This window comes from Sparus aurata, chromosome 5 (genome assembly GCF_900880675.1).
Source record: "Sparus aurata chromosome 5, fSpaAur1.1, whole genome shotgun sequence".
In the NCBI taxonomy this organism is placed as follows: domain Eukaryota; kingdom Metazoa; phylum Chordata; class Actinopteri; order Spariformes; family Sparidae; genus Sparus; species Sparus aurata.
Window position 1 is genome coordinate 19,079,487 of NC_044191.1, and position 17,816 is coordinate 19,097,302.

At 40.7% G+C, this 17,816-nt stretch overlaps 1 protein-coding gene and 1 non-coding gene across 2 annotated transcripts in view; one reads left to right on the forward strand and one right to left on the reverse strand.

Moving 5' to 3' along the window:
* The window catches only part of cds1 (CDP-diacylglycerol synthase (phosphatidate cytidylyltransferase) 1), a 51,378-nt gene extending 39,713 nt beyond the window's left edge, over nucleotides 1-11,665 (reverse strand). The window contains exon 1 of the mRNA XM_030416258.1: nucleotides 11,275-11,665. Coding sequence (XP_030272118.1) covers nucleotides 11,275-11,343 — 69 coding nt within the window. The 5' untranslated portion in view covers nucleotides 11,344-11,665. The remainder of the gene's footprint in view (nucleotides 1-11,274) is intronic.
* Nucleotides 11,666-16,909: 5,244 nt separating this feature from the next.
* trnaa-ugc (transfer RNA alanine (anticodon UGC)) lies at nucleotides 16,910-16,981 on the forward strand. The gene has a single exon. It is a non-coding gene; the product is annotated as a tRNA-Ala (tRNA).
* The last annotated feature ends 835 nt before the right edge of the window (nucleotides 16,982-17,816 follow it).

Genomic DNA, 17,816 nt, shown 5'->3' on the forward strand with positions numbered 1-17,816 from the left:
TGTGATCAGGAAGCTGGAGGATTACTGTCTCAGCCTGACTGAGCTGAAAGTCTAAACCTGGTGTCGACAGGTTAACAGGCTGCTGCCCGGGAGGCAAACATCTTTATTAGGGTTAATGAATCTTTAATCTGGATTTAATCTCAGTCTATACACACAGCCTCTACATGTGCTCTGTTTCTACTATGTGCTGGCAAAATGCAGTAGATATGTTTTCTTGTATGTGACACAGAATGGGCAAAAGTGGTGCTGCAGCAGACTGAATGACTAATTGCCAAATTTTAAATTATTCACCAGCTATCATAATAATTTGATTTTGGGTTGAGTCATTTTGAAGAAACTGAGTCAAAATCCTCTGATTCCAGCTTCTTAAATAAAAATATTTGATGGCTTATTTACTCCTCTATGACAGTTAAGTGAATATCTTTGGTTTGTGGATCGGGAAACGTCCACAATTGATTAATCGAGAAAATAGCCAACAGATTAATGGACAATGTAAATAATCCTTAGTTGCTGTCCTAGGCAAATGTAACACCGAGCAGTGTGATCACTTCATAAATTATAAACCTGTTCATCACATCTGTTGGGTCCTCTTGGGTTTTTCTTATAGCTGCATCATGAGTCTTGATTAACCACCTGCTTTATTTCAATCTATTAAGATCACAGCTTGTGTTACTTTAAGTTTCACCTCTTCATTTAACGTAGAATAAATAAAATTGTTAAGTTTTCTACATGGATTTGTTTGTGTCCAGCACACCTGAATGTTGCTGTGTTACTGCAGTTTACCAGAAACAAGGGTCTGGATTGTTTCAATGGCATACATTTGAACTTCAAGTTTCTTTGGTTAAAAGGTATGTAAAATTAGACCCTGTTTTTTTCATTCCTGTAAAATTAAGACTTTGAGCACTGAGCCTGTGAAGTTTGCATTTTTTTTTACCTACTTGGAATCTAAGATTTCACACTTCTCCTACTTCTTTTGAGTTTCTGGCTGTTAACCACCTGCTTTATTTCAATCTATTAAGATCACAGCTTGTGTTACTTTAAGTTTCACCTCTTCATTTAACGTAGAATAAATAAAATTGTTAAGTTTTCTACATGGATTTGTTTGTGTCCAGCACACCTGAATGTTGCTGTGTTACTGCAGTTTACCAGAAACAAGGGTCTGGATTGTTTCAATGGCATACATTTGAACTTCAAGTTTCTTTGGTTAAAAGGTATGTAAAATTAGACCCTGTTTTTTTCATTCCTGTAAAATTAAGACTTTGAGCACTGAGCCTGTGAAGTTTGCATTTTTTTTTACCTACTTGGAATCTAAGATTTCACACTTCTCCTACTTCTTTTGAGTTTCTGGCTGTTAACCACCTGCTTTATTTCAATCTATTAAGATCACAGCTTGTGTTACTTTAAGTTTCACCTCTTCATTTAACGTAGAATAAATAAAATTGTTAAGTTTTCTACATGGATTTGTTTGTGTCCAGCACACCTGAATGTTGCTGTGTTACTGCAGTTTACCAGAATTTACTGTAAACAAGGTCCCCTGCTAGTAAAACAGTAATTACAACTCAGCAAATGCGTCTGATAACAAAGAGTAAAAACAGAAAATGTTAATAAGCTGCTGGTTATATGCCAGTCCCAAGACTAATTTTAAAAAATACGTACACATTTTCTTGTTTTCTGATATCCAGAATTACCACTGCAAATTACCTTTTTTTTTTTTTTTTTACTTTGCATACTTTTTTTACTTTGACTGTCTATATGATTGCCAACTATAAACAATTACAGTCAGCAAAATATTGAGACAACAGAACTTTGGCATCTTTTTTGCTGCTGCTAAGCAAGAAAACATCTGCCATATTTACAAAAGTCAGAAATCGGCACTTTGGGTTTGAAAAACGCTGACCCAGTGACGACGGAAGGCCAAAACTGAGAAAACATGAAGCACTTTCAGATTTAGCATTAGTATGGACACAGACACTCTGACACCATTAATAAGTAAGCACAGTGACATGCTAGAAGTTAAGGCCAACACTTTTGTTCTTGAGTTAACACCAGTAATGGTCTATCATGTAACAAAACAGCAAGTGGAGATGCTTCTCCTGCCCAAAAGAGGCTATTTTTAAAACCAAGTGAAATTCCTCGCAAGCTCATACACCGATTGTTTCCTTTTGCACTTGAGAGGCTCGCTGATGCCCCTGGACATTTTTTTCCTTTAATGGCTCCTTTTACTCAAACGTTACTAAATACGGTCAGTGGGGGCATCAGGGTTAAATCAGAGAGCTTTTCATTTAGAAATACGGCCTTTGATCTCGGTCAGACGCTGTAATTAAGTGGAAAAGTGCTGAGAGTGGGAGCAGGCTGAGGTTGAGCCAGAGGGGGTCACTAAAGTTTATGTTGGGAGTTCAGGAGAGAAGAGGTGTAACTGAAGATTTCTACTCAGGTTTTAATGAGGAGACTGTGGAGAGCTACAGGGTCCTATCTGCTGTGTGACTCACACATCTTGTCTGAAAAAGGGAAACACAAGACACACAACAGCCACTATGGAAGACTGCACTGGGACCAGTGGTTCCAACTCTCTTGGAAATCTAGTTAGTAATTTTGTGTAATCCTGCTGACAAACCAACCAACCAACAAACAACAAATGGATATGGGTGAAAACATAACCTCCTTGGCGAAGACAATTAGAGGTTAAACAATTAATCAATTGATTAGCAGATCTTTTGAAGTCATTTATTGAGCAAAAATAGCAAATGTTCTTCGGTTTCTACTAATATGAGAGAATTTCATTTCATATCATTGTAAAATAAATATCTCTGGGTTTACCACCATTAGTCAGACAACACAGTTCACTGTGGCATCTGGAACCATTTTCCCTTATAATGAAGACCAAATAATGCATTTTTGTTAAATTTCAAGTTAGGAAATAGCAAAGGGTAAGAGATTAACATACTGAAAACTGATGGCTTATCGTGTAGTACAGATTGCAGAGATGATATAAATTTTTATCTAATTAAAAATATAAAAAACAAGGGTCTGGATTGTTTCAACGCAAAACATTGTGCTGCAAAATCCTCCTGAGGACAGTCATTGTCAGACTCTGATTGGATCACTTGACAGCAGCAGTTATCTTCATAATTCTATTTCTCCTACCATTGTTATTGATTACCAACAACACAGATACTATGACAACCTGAAAGCTGAAAACTTAGCAGACAGAAAACTTCAATCTGCCACTGACCGGTGGCTAACGGTGCTTTCTCACTCTGGTTTCACTGACACAGTTGGTCGAAAGTTCAATTAGTGTTAAACATTCCTGAGCCTTGGTCAGCACATTAATCCATACACACAAATGTGTTACATGCAGAGCTACAGTATTACAGCCTAATCTGGGTGAATGTACTCAAGTCTGTTAATTAAACGGTCAAACACTGTTAATCTTTTGTTTATCTAGTAAGGTACGCTGACCACTGTGCAAATACTTCACAGTCTAACTCTTCAAACAATTCTGCAAATATGGGCCGTAACAATCCATGTTATTCTGTAAGGTCAAACAAGTCCTGAGTACATGTAACCAATAGACACAAAATGAAAACATTGCTAACAGCGCATGAAATTAAGCAGCCATAGCAGGAGGCGCATCCAAAATATTGACTTTCTACACTATGTGCATGTAAGGAGACAGTAAAGCAGAAGCATTATAACTGCCTTTGTAGCTTGGCCGACCTCCAACATCACCTTTGTGAGTGAAGGAGATCAGATCAGAGGACAGGTAACGAGCAGCATCAGCTCCACACAAAGACAGCCTTTGACAGCCCAGAAGAAAGAGAAGAAAAGAACTACAGCTGGTGCTTTCTGGAGCAAGACCTCAGCTCTTTGTACAGTATGCACAGGTAGTTCTTTATCAAGAATTAATATACCAGAGCTAAGTTAGTATTCTTAAACTATTCTTAAAGAAAGAAAAAAAACATTTTCGGACTATCTCAATTGTTTTTCGAGAGTGATAATGACCAATATGCAATTAAGTAATCTCAAAATACATCTCTAGTTATAACATGATAACAAATTCCCCACAGGCTGGAAACAAAAATGATGACTCGCCTTTAATAGAGGGTTGTAGCAAATTAAAATGATCATGATTTCAAGTGAGGATTCAAATTGTCTGCAGTAGAAAAAGAACAAGTCAGATGAGACTTTGCCCTTTGGCTTTCATAATGGCAGAACTAATAACATAAAGACAGACCATTTCAGAGTCAGTAGATGAACTAGTCATGCTACTGTGCCCTGCAGATAAAGAGCTGTTTCCTGTTAATGTGTGTAATTTAAGCATGTGTGTTTGATTTTGTGCATGTCTATCCCAGAATGCCAAGAGGATGACTGACAATAACAGCACACAAACAGTACGGTGCCTGTAGCACAAGTTTCATACGACCTACTGTGGTGACTCAGTTCTTTTTGCAACAGTGGAATGAAAGTTGATTTTCACCTCATTCAAACCCTTGTTTTCTTTATTCAAACTCTACTGTACTGGAATATGTTTGTATTTCTAAAGAAATCTGTCAATTGTCAATTAAAAGGAGAAGGTTTCATTGCAATTTTATCAGAAGGCTGGAGGACTCTGTTTTTTCAGGGCACACAAGCTCACATCTGCTTGTTTGGATGGCAAAATAACATATTTTTGGTGCAGTAAACAGATAAAATATAAACTTGTTCAACACCACCACCAGTATTTTCATTTTACAATGGAGCAGGTTCTCTGAAACAGCCTCAACCGGTAGTACAGTCAACAATTTCATCAATCCCACCAAAAACCTGGCTTCACATTTCTGAATGACTGCTAAAAACTAAAAACTTAACCTCACAAAAGCGGTGCCTTCAGATGTGATGCTACTAGTCACGGTATATGAGTGTATAAGCATTTAGCTTGACAAAGAGAAATCAAAGGTGCAGCGAACCACAGTCGTAATCTCATCTCACTTGAGAGAGCTATAATTCAGCCTGGAAGGGTCAATAGCAGAGGAGGAAAACAAAGCAACATTCTCACCACAAGACAAGACACATACATCTGTGAGGTCCAGACCAGCAGGCAGCACCAGAAAGTGTCTGGCTCTGGTCACTGGGGAAAGGATCACCTACAAGGGCTTAATAGACTAATCACCAACATGCATTGACCTGAAGTAGCACTGCTGCTAGCAGCAACATTCAGCTTTCAGCAGCATTTTTCAACCCAGCTGCTGCCCAAAGCAAAAGAGACATTTTGCAGAAGACAAAACAGTCTGCAGGCACAAAGATGGTTACGTGGGACTAAAATATAAATCAGTAGTGTTGGATGGATGAAAAATGTTGGAGAACAGTGGCTGTCCAGCTCACACTTTCACTTTGTCATTTCAACTTTTAACACTGTCAGCCTCACCCTTACCTTGCCTTGGCTATTTGACCTGAAAGCTAATCTTAGCGTTTAAACCAGCACCAAATTCAATATTCAAATTAATCCAAATTATATGGGCAATGGAGGTTGTAAAGCATGAAAAACTAGGTTAAAGACGCCTCTGCTATCCAAAGACATTTCTAACCAGGGCTGTGCAGTAGGAAGATGTAAGCAGCAGAGCGTTTAACGGCCTGCTGCCACCGCCACCACCACTGGTGCTACTGCCGGAGGCTTCTGACGGCCAGCCGGCCAGCAGACAGCCCACCAAGGTCAACTGTCATGTGGAGTCTTGAGCAGCAGCTAACTGCCCCAGCAACACTATGCAGGACCATGAAGGGAGAGCAGTGATGTAAAGAGCACTGATTCATAATGTGAGTCGAACACACTCTGCAGGGTATGTATGTCTGTATGTGCGGCTCACATAGTAATAAAGTAAATATTGGCCTTGGAGAAAATAAACAGGGAGGGTGTAACTATATGGGAGCATGTAGCTGTATAAGAGCCTCTTTTTTTACTCTGACTAAAGATAGTGTGCCTCATGTGAACATGATCTTCTGGGGTGTTGCTGCATGATGTGTGACACAACAAACTGATCCTTTAACCTCCCGAACAAGACACAGATAGGGCTGACTCATCCCGGTGTAAACCCCATCAGCTCTGTACTGAAAAGCTGCTTCTTACTGAGAACATATCAAAGTAGCTGACACAGGAAACCAAAGTTTCATTAGCCAGCGTTTTATTGATGGCTTTATTTTTCACTCTCTGACAGTTTGCAGATCTTAGATGTTTTCAGAAGAGAAAGAGGAGATACAGCTTGGTTTGTCAGACACAACGGTTTGGGAGTGGACAGCAGTGCACATCCAGTGTTGCTCAACACTATTCTTTTGGTTTCTTGGGGTGGATCACACCTAGTTTGTTCCACCTGGTCTGAATCATTATAGAAAAATAATATTTTGCTGCAACATGTAACAGAAATAGGTTAAAATCATGTGATTACAAGCCAGTCAGGGCTTGTAAACAAAAGTAACATGGACTCACAAGCAGCTAATTAACAAGACGGAGGTTTAGTACCTTGTCATCCTGCCAAGTTAGAGATTTTGGTGGCAGGAAGTCAAAACAACCGTTTCTAATTCAGCTGTACTTGGCCTTCCAAACAGGAGAAAGTTCTGGCCCTGAGTCAGCAACCTAGTGACATTATCCGTCTCCTTTTACCCATACACTTCACTTCTGTGGTCACTTCCCCAAATGACTGAACTATTTTCACCCCTTCTGGACAACACTGAATTTCTCTTTGAATACCCAGGTTTCCAAAAAATGCTCCAAATGTGCTAGACAAACATGCATCCCTCAACAACAACCAAGCCAGAAGCTGACACCCCAGTAGCTGGTGTATCTTAATTTCTTCAACTGCTTTCACTTAAGACTCCAGCTGGGTGCTTTCAAGAGACGCACACTTCCAAATGGCAACATGCTAGTTGCCAAAGTGTTTGCAAAGCCACAAATATTACAAGTATTTATCTTGTGGCTGAGTGGCCATTTGCCAACCTAACAAAACACAAAAATATATAAATGACCTCATTCTCAAATGCTCAAAGCATTAAAATTGTCCATAATTATGTCAGGTTGTGTGGAGGGACCATTTGTGTAATGACTTTAGAAAGAAGTTAACAAAGAAAAGCATATCATCCAAAACTAAAGGACAAGAACAACAGCAGGGGGTTTAAAAGGTGCAATACCTAAAAATGTTGTTGAAAGCATAAAGAAAATTGCCTAAAATGATCAACAGAATGTGATCAAATCACAGTTTTGATCTTATGGTATACTGAAGTTAACAAGCTAGCCAGCTAGCCACAGCCCGTCCAAGGCTTCGGAGCTGCCGTTGTTATCACCAACAGTCCCCCAGTCCTCTGAGCTCGCAGTCAAGACTGCTAGCTGCAGGGCTAACTGCGCTAACCAGCTTACAGCAGCCAGCTAGCATACTTGGCAGCAGTTAACAGTTCCTCTAGTGACACACTTTGATTACGTTTTGAGTATGAATTCACAGGTTGCACGTTTAAAGGCGACTTCCGACAGAAAGTGAAACGAAACATCATTTACTAATTTGACTACTATGACTTTTTGTTTTTAGTAGCTCCGAATAGCCAATGTAGCAACTGAGTAGATGTTAGCTGTAAGCTCGCTAACAGTGTTTCTCAAATTTCAGAGACAAAAATTAAGAATCAAGACCAGTTACTGGGGACAGTTTGTCAAATAAGGGACAAAGTGTCCTTGAAATCTGACTTTGACCTAGGCTGACTTTCCAGGTTAGGGTTAGGGATAATAAAGTAGTGGTCAGGTCAGGGTAACTCCTAGAAATAAATAAGTCTATAAAAATGTCCCAAAAAGTGACACAAGTCGACTTTGTTGACATGCCGAACATGTACGTGAACAGTAAAATCTTTCGTTTTCTAAATGGAGACAGGGTAATGCTTCTGTAAATATATAAACCAGCTTGTCTAGTCATGCTTTCTCATGTGTTGAGAGAGAGAGAGAGAGAGAGGGCTTTCTTTGGGACAGCTGAAGACCACAGCTCACCACAAATGGACTTTGGAGGAGATGAGGACAAACAAGTTGGGACACTAATGAGGCGTGAAGTGTTGCAATCAGCCTGAATGACCAAACACACACAGAGCTGGTCAACAGTAACCATGAGAAAATACATAAAGATGTCATGTGGTCGATATAAATCAGTTCTGCGAGTCAGTCTGTTTTCAGATCGAGTGTCTTCAGTGGGAACTGAGCTCCAAACACTGTCAGTCAGAGGCTGGATGGCTCCTGGTTGTGCGTGTTGCACAAGGAGGACAATAATGATGCAACCACACCTACCCAACAGGATTTACATCAGCCGTTGATCAAGGTGATGAACAACACTAAATCTACATTGCTGTGGATACATTCACACAAGAAATCAGTTTATCCGCCACCCCATAAAGCCTTTTCTAATAACACCAGCAATTTGATTGGAATTAACTGAAGACCTTGGTAGTTTGTGGAACGTCAGTCACTATGGTTTAACAGACAAGAAGAACAGCAGGTCAAACTGCAACAACAGAAGGAAGAAGACTCGGCAAGAGCTCTGACCCTGCTGAATGGATAGTTGGAGTATGTAAAAAAAGAAAACACCACAGCGGGGAAAACTGGCTTCAGTCAACTACGTTTATATTCTAGCAATAGTTTTTCTTCATCTCATTATGCCTTTAAATAATGTCCTTAATACTTTGGTCTGTAATATATCCAAAGTTTTAAGGTTGTTTATTTTCACTAAGTAAATATATTCATAAAGCTATTAAATAACCGAAACAGGAGCAAATCCTCCCATCTGAGAAGCTTAAAGCAGTCAGTGTTTGAATTCTTTAATAACTTGCATTAATTTTTTATAAATGATGTTGTTTCAGTTTTTGTCAATCGACAAATCAATTAACTGACTAATTATTTCAGTGTACCAAATATGCTGTAATATGCAATATTTTCTGTTTTTCTTCTTCTTTGTTTTGGACATAAGTTCAAAGACGTGTCAGTTTTAAGGTGATTTTGGTCACTGTGTCAACAGACTTCCTGAAAACGTGACCTTGTCTGAAGCAGGCATGCAGCAGCACTTATATAAAGTATGATTTAAAGGAGGTCTGCAGAGTTTCTTGGCCATTTTGAACTCCTTGGCACATTTTCAGAGACATTACAGTATCGGTGAGTGAGTTCTTATCTCTGTGAGGCCAGTTAATCAGGGGGCCGAGTGGGATTGTTCAAAGACCTGTGCATACATTACACAGGGGCTGGTGGGTGGACGCCTGAGCGGAGTTGCTGGGTGGAGTTAACTCTGTCTAACCTTTGAAACTGTCCCACTGAGTTGAAGAATCTGGGGAATAAGGAGATGTAAAGTTGTCTATAAATGTGTGGTAGCTGATAGAGGTAAAGCACCATTCAGCCAATAGACCTATGGAGATATTCAACATGCAAAAAAGGCTGGCTTCAAGAAAATGACTGTGATTGTACTGAAATGAAGTTTGAGACTTAAACGTCAAATGTGCCTCCATACAAACATATAAGCAAGGAGGTTTAATTATCGTACATAAACTCTGAAGAATATTGTTACAGTATGTACACTTAGGGCTGCAACTCACTTCTTGATAATTGCATCGATTGTTAGATTGTTTGCTCTATAAATTGTAAAAAAACAAAAAACAAAAAAAAAACAGTCAGTTTCCTTCACGGTCTACAGCCGAGATCAACTTGGCCAAAGGGTTACAGCTCATTTTTCAAGCTGCTTCAAGTGATGCTTAAACTAAACCTAAAACTAAAAATTAAAAATCAAATGTCAGCATTTCATTTTGGAAACATAAACTGTAGCTATACCTGCCATTAGTTGCAGGTACTGCAGCTTACACTGACAATTAACAATTTAAATATAATGCTTCTTTATATATTTTTTTTGCTGATTCAATAAGAAGTGCTGTGTGGTTTACTACAGCAGTTACCTTACACATGGCTATACCATCACCATCAACAACACCAACAACACCAACAACAACAACAACAACAACAACAACAACAACAACAACAACAACAAAATCAAGAAAAAAGAGCTTTAGTAACGGCATCCGACCGGAATCTAAACTCTCTAGTAAAACATATAAGAGGAAGAGGAAGAGGAAGGAAAAGTCTCCTGATTTCTTAGCTCAGTATGTACAACGCTCGGGAAACCCAAAGATATTCAGGGAATGTTGTCCTCATAGGTAAGAAGCTGAAGACAGCTACTGATTAATCAACCATCAAAATGATCCACTGATAAGGTATGAACAACCAGGTTGACTTTTGAGCAAATGTGGATGAAAATGCTCAAAATAATAGTTTAAACATCCACTGTCAATCCTGAAAGAAGAAACCTTTCTGGTTTTCCCCCCGTCATGAGTCTGTGGATAGATGTTGTTTCCTGGATGTTGACTAAGGTAGGTGTGATTTGGCCGAAGGCTCCAACACTGACTGAGTGAGAGTACCTTCAGTGGATGGCAGATTTGTCACCTGCTCTTACCAAGAATATGAATGAACCATCGAGCTCTGTCAATATTATTATAGGTAATTATTTTAGCAGCACAAACAATCCTTGAAAACAAAGCACTTTGCACAACTTAGATTTCCCGACTTGCCTTTAAAATCTTGCCAATGAATGATTGAATTGATTCAACCCTTTTTATTTCTCTTAATTAATTATTGACGCTCTGTAGGGGAAGGTATGCCTGCCATCTGTCACTGCAGCAGACATGCATGTAGAAAAGCATTTGTTGATCCTGTTGTTGATAAGAATAGTTCAAATCAGTGAGCAGTGAGGCACACAAGACAGCTAAAATAAGATTAATCAAGGCTTGGAAATCGAATTTTGGATATGACAAGACCTCATCTGTCTCACACTACAAACCAAGAGGCCCTCCGAGCCCTTTATCTTCTCTTAATACTCCACAAATCCAACTTTCAAGCTAAACATTCACCTGTCACACACGGTTTGGACTGATGACATTAACCAGTCTGTTTCATAACGACAGTGTGGAAACGTCCCCCAGCCTCGATGGGGACGTGAAGCTCACACCAACTGGAGGAGTCGTTATTTCTTCACATGAGCGGTTTGCGTGACTGTGTTCGTGTAGTTGCGGGATTACAGGAGCCAGCCGCGGCTAACTAACTAGCTTATTAGCTCCCCTGCTAACCTGGCGACCCAGCTAGCTTGGCTACTTGGCCAGCGTCTGTCAACAACCGGACTAACTTGTTCCGAGGGCGAGGTCGCAAAGGGAGCCTGGCACCCTTTGGCTCGTTACGGTGCACTTTACCTTGTCGCTGATATTGTCGGTGCTGTCAGGGTCTCCTCCGCCTCCGCCTCGCTTCCTCAGCTCCGTCATGTTTCGCTCGTTTGCTGCCGGGACGTTAATGTGTCACATAAGCCGACCCCGGGGGAAGGAAGGAGGGAGGGAGGGAGGGAGGGAGACGGGGATAAAATCCTGCTGTTTTTCAGATAAAGTCCTGGATGTATTATATTTTTCTTAATCCAGTTTGGACTTCACAGCTCGGTTATTGAAGGTCAGCTTTCCTGGAAGTCGGCTGGTGCTGCAGAAGCGCTGCAACAGAGCCCGACGAGACACTAACGAGTCCACTGCGTGTGTTTGTTTATCACCGCAGTCCCCGTCCCTGCTCCGCTCCTACAGCACGTCAAGGTCAGTAAAGCAAGCACACACAGCTTCCGGTAGCAACTTTCACAGTAAAAGCTTCGCTGAGAAAAATCTTGGAATCCCTGGTTGAAAAAGTGCTTGGGTAAAGTACAGTTCTGAGTTACTTTTACTCTACCTGAGTATGTTACGCTACTTCATACTTCTTCACTAAATTTAGTTTGATGACTTGAGATTAATAATATAAAATATAATCAAAATGTAAAGGATGATGTATTATGTCTTGATTGAGATGAACATTGTATTCATCACTGAGGAGGATTAAACTCACTATTACGTTACACCCAGAACATAACATAATTAAAATCAGTAGCGTAACATCATGGTGATAGGCCCCGGTGCAAATATTTTTTTTGTGCCCCTAAACACAGGCGCGGGCGCGCACACACACGCACGCACACACACACGCTTGGACTCACGCACAGCCACTCGAGAGAACTGCTAATGCAGGGGTGGACTGGCCATCGGGAGTGCGGGGATTTTTCCCGGTGGGCCGATCAATAATGGGCCGATGGACGGCCGTTTGTTTGTTCATTTATTTATTTATTTATTTATTTATTTATTCATTCTGCTGCGCCTAAACGTTTCCCCTTTGACCCCAAGAGAGTGAGAGATTGGCGAAAAACTAACTGAGCTTCAGCGTCTGTCCGAGGAGGACAGCAACAGGGCCAGGCTGCCTGCTGGAGGGAGGAAGAGGGCTAGCGAGGAGCCTGAGATAAACATGCGGGGATGAGTTATCAGCAAACGGGCACGCGACGAGAGAGTGTCCCGCAAAATGATCAGGGCGATGGAGAAACAAATGTACGCCACTGTGAGTGACAGCAGAGAAGAGTCGTTTGCTACGAGTGCTAGTTGGCTGAATCGTTTCCTCCGCCGCAACAACTTCACTTGCAGAAGGATGCCAGAGAATTCACCGAGAAGCTGGAGAAGTTTGTGATATTTTCATCCTGGAATTAAACGCCTGTCACAAATTGCCGCCTGGTCCCAAATAAACGCCTGGTCTGTTAAGGCAAGGCAAGGCAAGGCAAGTTTATTTGTATAGCACAATTCAGACACAAGGCAACTCAAAGTGCTTTACAGGCACACACAAATTACATTAAAAGACAAACATTTAATTTAAAAGACATTAAAAATTGCATTATAAAAAAAAAAAACAAAAAAAAACTCAGAGTAATAATGCAGTTCAAAGACTTGAATTGCTTCAGTTAAAAGCAGTGGCAAAAAGAAATGTTTTAAGTCTTGATTTAAAAGAGGTGAGTGTTGGAGCAGACCTGCAATTTTCAGGGAGTTTGTTCCAAATATGTGGCGCATAGTAACTGAAAGCTGCTTCTCCATGTTTACTTCTGACTCTGGGGACTGAAAGCAGACCGGTACCTGACGATCTCAGAGGTCTGGATGGTTCATAACGCGGCAGCAGATCAGAAATGTATTTTGGCCCGAAACCATTCAATGCTTTATAAACCAACAACAGGACTTTGAAATCTATTCTTTGATAGACAGGAAGCCAGTGTAAAGATCTAAGAACTGGAGTGATGTGATCTACTTTTTTGGTTCTTGTTAGGACTCGAGCAGCAGCGTTCTGAATCAGCTGCAGCTGTCTGATGGAGTTTTGAGGGAGTCCTGTAAGGACACCATTACAGTAGTCGAGTCTGCTGAAGATAAATGCGTGAACAAGTTTCTCCAAATCCTGCCGAGACATAAGCCCTCTTATCCTGGATATATTCTTAAGGTGATAGTAGGCTGACTTTGTAACTGTCTTAATATGGCTGCTGAAATTCATGTCTGAGTCCACAGTCACACCAAGGTTTCTGACTTGGTCTGTAGTTTTCAACATTACAGACTGAAGCTGAGCAGAGACTTTAAGTCGTTCTTCCTTGGATCCAAAAACAATTATTTCAGTCTTATCTTTGTTTAACTGAAGAAAACTCTGACACATCCAATCATTGATTTGTTCAATGCATCTACTCAGGGTATGTATGGGATTATAGTCCCCTGGTGATATGGTTATGTAAATTTGTGTGTCATCTGCATAACTATGGTAGCAAATTTCATTGTTTTCCATTATTTGAGCTAGAGGGAGCATGTAAATGTTGAATAGTAGAGGCCCCAGAATGGAGCCCTGGGGTACTCCGCTTGTCATTTTCATCCGTTCAGATGTGTAGTCACCAATAGACACAAAGTAACCTCTCTCATTTAGATAAGATTTAAACCACTTTAGTGTTGTACCAGAGAGTCCAACCCAGTTTTCCAGTCGGTCCAGTAGTATATTATGGTCGACTGTGTCAAACGCAGCACTGAGATCCAGTAATACTAAGACTGAGATTTTTCCGCTGTCTGTGTTTGAATGAATGTCGTTGAAGACCTTAACGAGGGCCGTCTCAGTGCTGTGATGTGGTCGAAATCCTGATTGGAAAGCATCAAAACAGCCATTTGTTATTAAGTAATTGTTCAGCTGTTGAAAGACAGCTTTTTCAATTATTTTACTTAAAATTGGGAGGTTTGAAATGGGCCTATAGTTATTCATTACTAATGTGTCTAGAGTTCTCTTCTTCAGGAGTGGTTTAATGACTGCTGTCTTAATGGCTTGGGGGAAGACACCTGAGAGAAGAGATGTGTTAACAATCTGTAGCAGGTCTGGAATCATGCAGTCTGAAACTTTTTTGAAGAACCCTGCTGGTAAAATATCCAGGCTGCAGGAGGAAGACTTCAAATGCTGTATAATGTCTTGAAGGTTTTTGTCATTAATTGGATCAAATTGTGTCAGGGTATTAGAGTTGGGTTTAGGTGGACAAAACGACAACACACCTCCAGTACCTGGTAGAGTGGCACTGACCGCTTGTCTAATGTTCTGAATTTTGGCAGTGAAGAATGATGCAAATTCATTACAGGCCCTGGTAGACAGATGTTCAGCTGCTACTGGCACAGGAGGGTTTGTTAACCTGTCGACAGTAGCAAACAAGGCACGAGCATTATTTTTGTTAAGTGATTGAAACAAATAAACGCCCCGACTATTATTTGATATTGTACGGTATGATAACTCTCCCGGCCGGGGAGAGAGACATGCATTGGTTCGGCCCACAGTGCTCCGCTGCAGACACAGCAGAGAGGTGACGAGACGCGACTCATCATGATTGACAGGCATCAAGGCCACTCAGCTTTACCTTACTGACCCGCCCCCAGCTATTTCATTCACCGAAACAGGGCCTGTGGCAATTCTGGACAGCTTTTTTTTCTTTCTTTCTTCCTTCACGGGCCCCTGACGGCGCCTGGGCCCCGGTGCAACTGCACCGGTTGCACCGCCGATACTTACGCCACTGGTTAAAATTAGCCCTACCTTGGCCAACATATAAGTGAAATGTAAGTATACGTTGCTGTTAACAACAGTAAAATGTTGCTTCCGTATTGCTGCATCAGTATAATATACAAATATATAGTGTATAACAATATAATAATGTCAGGGGCCGTTTGTCTGCATAACAAATGCTTTTCATACTTAAATTATATTTTTGCTGATAAGATCGGAGCTTAAATGCAGTATTTTTTACTACACACTATGTGTGTATTACATGGGTGCAGTTAACCTGAGCAAATGCCCCTCTTGGTCATTTGTATGTAGAAAGTGTGGAGAAAAAGTGTATATAGTCTTTTATTATTATTGTTATTATTATTATTATTATTATTATTATTATTATTATTATCAGCAGTAGTAGTTTCATTCCGTATTTCAATTTTTCTATTTTGTCTTGCTTTTGTCCTGTTTGTAATTTCTTAATCTATCACTCAACCGCTGATAAGGTGAATTTTCCCCAGTGAGGGATCAATAAACTCATATCTTCATATCTCTCATATCTTTTACACAACTGCTTTGCTAGTTTTATATGAATAAAATGTCAGAATAGTTAAAATACAAAAACTTATCATCTTAGACATTGTCTACAAAAGTAAATCCACAGTCTTTTATTGTGTGGAGTAAAATGAGTTATAGTGCTTATTTAAAGGGGGGTCTTATTTTGAACTACAAGCCACATAATTTCCGGTCCCAGTCTGTTTTTCTCTACCTAACTTCACACAGGGCTAGTGGTGCTGCTGCGGTGGAGACAGCCTCTCTCTCTCTCTCTCTCCTCTCTCTCCTCTCTCTCCTCTCTCTCTCTCCTCTCTCTCTCTCTCTCTCTCTCTCCTCTCCTCTCTCTCTCTCTCTCTCTCTCTCCTCTCTCTCCCCCTCTCTCTCTCCCTCTCTCTCTCTCCCCCCCCCCCCCCCCCCCCCCCCCCCCCCCCCCCCCCCCCCCCCCCCTCCCTCTCTCTCTCTCTCTCTCTCCCCCTCTCCTTCCAGTCGTTTGAATACTTGGTTGACCAGTCCTGCTGTGGTAGACGACAGGACCAGTGTCAAACCCCGCCATGTAAATCGGTGTGATTTTTAGCTGTTTTACTGTCAATGAATGATGTAACTCATTCATTGACGATGTTGTGTTGCGTTCAAGAGTAACACTGTAAACACATCACTGACTTAGGTGTTGCGTCCATACACATTATCTCTGTGCATTCCCTCAAGAAAAGAAACCAGACTGTAGTAGCTTAACTCTCAGGATTGATCCAACAGACCTTAAAATAACAGTGTGGTGTTACTTTTGATTCATAAACGTAAAAAATGTGAATGACAGAGCACACATTTGATTGAAATATTTTTTTCATATCTCACAAATGACATTTTTGGTAAATTAATGTAACTGATTCAATTTTAATATCGTAACCAAGTGTGATCCATATTCTACAGTCTGATTGAGCACATTTAAATGTAATGCTTCTTTACACATGGCTATACCATCACCACCACCAACAACAACAAAATCAAGAAATAACAGCTTTAGTAATGGCATCAGACCAGGATCTAAACTCTGATAAACTCTCTAGTTTAATGTTAATGTTAATGGTAATGGTAATTAATGTGTAACACTTTTTTTTTTTTTACGTTTATTACTCTTTTTCACTGGTGGTCTCAGGAATTGTGCAGGGGGGGCCCCATGTTTGAAAAAAAGGCCCTTTTGGATGGCCCCATGCTAGATAAAATCTTGATAAGTGCCGGATGCTTGGTAGGTAAGTATGATGAGTGTAATATAAATATAGATAGCTGTGTCTGTCTGTGAGAGCGAGAGGGACAAACACTTCACTTAAGTCACTCCAACAAAAATGGCAACGCATTCACTAGGTGATATAAGACAGAAATATTTTCCCTTTATGACCACTAGGGGATGTAGCTCAGTGGTAGAGCGCATGCTTTGCATGTATGAGGCCCCGGGTTCAATCCCCGGCATCTCCACGTTGTTTTGCGTTAATTGAAACGTGTATTTGATTAGTATTGATAACGTCTTTGTAGTTGACGTTGTTTTTGCCCACCATACATGGACAGAGAGAGACAGAGGAGACAGGACAATTGAATAAGGCAGCGATTATGTGGAGATTGGAGACGAAAGTGTGTCCTCGTGTGTTTGTATTTGTGTCCGCTGAGATCGCCTACAGCTTGTTGTCACACTCTCATCTCTCCAAAAACAAAAACAAACGATTTTACTCTGATTGGACTTCGTTTATATGTTGGCGAGTGCAGATTTTCATTAGAATCTAAACACCCCGTCTGTGTCAGTGCAGACCAGCTCGTAATAAACAGGTATGACACCTGCAGTGAAATACCACGACTGCCATTATGAACACGAAGGCACAGATGGATTTAATTCAGCTACATGTGTTTTGCTTTCAAAACCGATTTATCTTAATCAGGTAACGGAGCTGTTTCTACTTTAATTTTCATATTGCTACATAAACGTCGTCCCGAGAACAAGCAACTGGGACTGACTGTATAATCATCCGTCAAAACACAAGTTTGAGGCTTCTGTGGTTATTTCACAACAGTCTGATGCTTGTTGCACAATATTCACACGGCGCGTCTGCTGTGCGTAAATGTGGCGCGCAGTGCGCATAGCTCTGGTTGGAGAGCGCAGATGGAACTGATACTCTGCCTTCAGACGGATGAAGTGACCAGTGTAAAGGAAAAGCCTTCAGTATAAGATAGAACCGTCTTAGATGACAGGATCTTGCCTTGCTCCATTAAGGCTGGCTGAGTTGTAAAAATGTATTTATGTACAACAATGTTGATGTAT